Source organism: Buceros rhinoceros, unplaced genomic scaffold (genome assembly GCF_000710305.1).
Source record: "Buceros rhinoceros silvestris isolate BGI_N320 unplaced genomic scaffold, ASM71030v1 scaffold18360, whole genome shotgun sequence".
NCBI lineage: Eukaryota > Metazoa > Chordata > Aves > Bucerotiformes > Bucerotidae > Buceros > Buceros rhinoceros.
Window position 1 is genome coordinate 1 of NW_010391505.1, and position 3,411 is coordinate 3,411.

Sequence of the window (3,411 nt, forward strand, 5' to 3'; positions counted from 1 at the left end):
GCAGCGCTCTGCCCGCCGGGGACGAGGGTTCTCGGGGAAACGAACGAGACGGGCAAGGAGGAGCGACTGAAATGGACGGGGAGAGGGAGGGGCGGGGTGTGCCCGGACATTCAAGACGCTTTTACTGAGTTTTGTTTGCTAACATTCATCTTTGAAAGAGAAGCTTAAAGTTCTGTAGGTAAACTTGGAGGTATAATGTTAACTTCTAATCTTATTATTCTGTCTGTCGGAGGAGTTGCAGGAATCTGTATTTATTTATTTGCCTGTGAAGAAATCTCATGCGTGTGTGTGGAACCAGTGTGGATATCAAGTAATCTCTTCTGAAAAACTTTACTGTGTTTATAATTAAAAAAACAGTTATGAATATCTTTAGCTTAAATTTACTCTTAATCTCTTTTTTCATTCAAAACTTTAAACTCTGGATTGAAGACAAATCTGGAAGAGGTCTGAAAGCACTTAAATACATCAGACTTTGACAAAAAAAAAAAAAGAGTCTGTAAAAGAAGGAAAAAAAAAGGGGAATAAACTCTGGATTGAAGACAAATCTGGAAGAGGTCTGAAAGCACTTAAATACATCAGACTTTGACAAAAAAAAAAAAAGAGTCTGTAAAAGAAGGACAAAAAGATGAGTACCTCTGCTTTGGGAAGGACAGGGAAGATGTTGTTACTGCTCCGCCTTGTTGGCCAGTCAGCATGTGTGCCCAGTCCTGACCAGGTCAAACTGGGCAGGACACACATCTCTGCAAAGGGAGGACAGAAGCTTGTTGGACGATAACATGAACTCAGGGTTCTCTGTTCGCTGGTTCTGCTTGTTCATGCTGTGTCTTTTTTCTTTTTTTTTGTTTTTCCCTAGGATTATTATCCAAGAGGGTTTAGACCTTGCTTAAAAAGGTATGAAGTTTATTTTAGCTGTATTCTTTCTTTTATGGGCTACTGAAATAAGCTCAGCGCATTTGTTTTGCCAGCTGCTCCATTATATCAGATGTTTTTCTGGAAGAGAGAAAAGCCAACAAATAAAACTTTATTTTTTTCTTCCCTGGACTGAGTTGATAATTTTACCTGTTTGTACATACTGTTAGTGGTGTAAAGTACTATAAGGGATGTCACCTCCCCCTCCCAATATTCTTTATTGCTCAACTTTTTGCAGCTTTTTATTTTTCTTTGTCCTTTGTGCTTTTTTTTTTATAGATCTTGGATTTTTGGTCTGGAAGAGTCCTAATGCTTAAATGTCTTTGTCAGATGCATCCTCTTTGTGACATCGTTCTGTTAGTTTAAGTTAAATGCAGACGTGTAATGGTTCAGGTTTATATGAAGTTTTATCGTGAAGTATATTTTGCGGGATTATTGAAGGACTCATAGTGGGAAAATGTACAGGTGTTTAACTTCAGATGTTGTTGAATATTTAAACTGCAACATCTGAAAGTATTTTTGTATGCCAGTAGCCTGAATTTTCTGTTCCTGAAAACTGGCTTTAAAGAAATTAAAGCCTTGTTTGTTTGTTCTTCGCTGTCAGTTAGGAAAGTGTGTTTTCCCTGTAAACTCTGTGAAATCCCATTATGTGATTTCCGTAGTAAACTATTGAGACGTGTACAAAACAAAGTTTCCAGCGGTAAATCAGACTTTATTCTGATTAAGAATTAGACACAGCAGCGTGAGGCATGTAATTAAGGTGGAAATTTTTTTTTATAATCTCCTTTAGCAAATAACTTTTTTCCCTATCTTGAAAACTAATTTGTATCTTGAGATCCTCTGGTAGATATATATTTCTTGTATTGTAAAGCATATATATAGATTTTAATGCTTTTCTAGTATATTATAAGAGCCAGATAATAATCTGTATGTTCCCTATTAGCTAGGTATAGTTGTTTTAACATCTTATGCCTGAGGACAAGAATTTTTACTTTGCTGCCCTGATGAATGAAGTAATTCAAGTGAATCCCCAGAGGGGATCAGGAATTCTAGGAGTAGTGTGGTTGGCTTTCAAAAGGACAGTGAAGACAGAGTGAAAATGCTATGCACGTGTTCTTGGCACACACAGAAAAGAGCCAGAACAGCCTCTGAGGCAGACACTTGAGTGCTGTGTCTTTCCCCCTTCTCCTGTGATGGGAGTGGAAGCACATCTGTCTCACAGCGTGAACTCTGTCTTTCATTGTGATGCCTGATGTGATTAAGAACACTCGTATCTTGGATGTGTCATGTCAGGGGAGCTGCAGCCTTTTTGAATTGGGAGATGACAAGATACAGCTTATTAGGAAAAAAAAGATTGGATAACTTGTGGTTCTCTTCCTGCCTGTGTTTGAGATCACAGCGTAAGAGCGTGTCAGGAAACTGCTACCTCTGGGTAGTAGTTTGGTTTTTTGTGCTCTGTATCCCTCATGTGTCTGATATATCACAGGTATATGTAGAAACGTATCTGAGTTTTGTTTGACAACATACGCAGTAGATACTAGGCCTTGGTTTCCTATTCAAACCCTTGCTAATACCAGTCTTCTCGGCTGCTTCTTGAAGATGCCGGCCGCCTGTGATTCCGTGCTTGAAGACATTGAAGATATTGTGTCGGCAGAAGACTTGAAACCACACGATCGGCGGCTTGTGAGGAGGAACATTTTTCCAAAAGTGCGAAAACGCAATTCACAAAAAAATACTCTGACAGATGATGACGATCCCCCAAGTGAGAGGTAAATTCTTCCATCGACCCGATCTCGGTGCTTTTCTCGTATCTTGTGTGCACTGTCAGCTTCTAGAAGCGGGAAGTTCTTGTTACCTCATAGTGTAAAATCTGAAGCCAACATAAAAATGAGTAAAATAGTGTTTTTAAAGTGAATAATAAATACAAAACAAATGTCTTGTCCTAGACAAGATTCCTACATTTCTGTAGGAATCAGTTGTGACTGAGGTATGGATTAATGGAATAGTCAGACTGGAAAAGGGGTTCCTGTAACTTGAGCTTTTGTGTGCAAGCACTTCTGAAGAATTGTCTGTTTCACCTTAATTACCCGAATAGAAGCTGAACTCTTGAAGCGTGGGAAGGAGCATGTTCCAGGCTGTGTGGTGGGCTTGTACTGGCACCTGTAGCTCATTGCCACAATTGTCCCTGGAGTTTCAGTGAGATCTTCTTGCAGTTTTTTTATTGTTTCTTAAAAACCTTCGTGTGATAATTTTCAGAAAGTTAGTTGTTGTTTTGTTTGTTTTTAACATAGCTGCACTGTACTAAATTGTTTCTTATCCTACGACTCTTGTACCTTCTGCATTCTAAGACTCCTACCACTTGTGGTGGATTGTCCCTCGCCAACAACCGGGCAGCCATCCAGCCGCTTGCTTACCCCTCCTCTGAGTAGGCTGAGGGAGAGAATTGTAGGAGCAAAAGTGAAAAAACCTGTGGTTTGAGATAAAACCTGTTTAAGTGAGGGA

General features: G+C 39.5%; 1 protein-coding gene across 1 annotated transcript in view; it reads left to right on the forward strand.

Moving 5' to 3' along the window:
- The first annotated feature begins 2,508 nt into the window (after nt 1-2,508).
- Nucleotides 2,509-3,411, forward strand: part of CDKAL1 (CDK5 regulatory subunit associated protein 1-like 1) — a 1,668-nt gene continuing 765 nt past the window's right edge. Inside the window, exon 1 of the mRNA XM_010142077.1 lies at nt 2,509-2,678. Coding sequence (XP_010140379.1) covers nt 2,509-2,678 — 170 coding nt within the window. The remainder of the gene's footprint in view (nt 2,679-3,411) is intronic.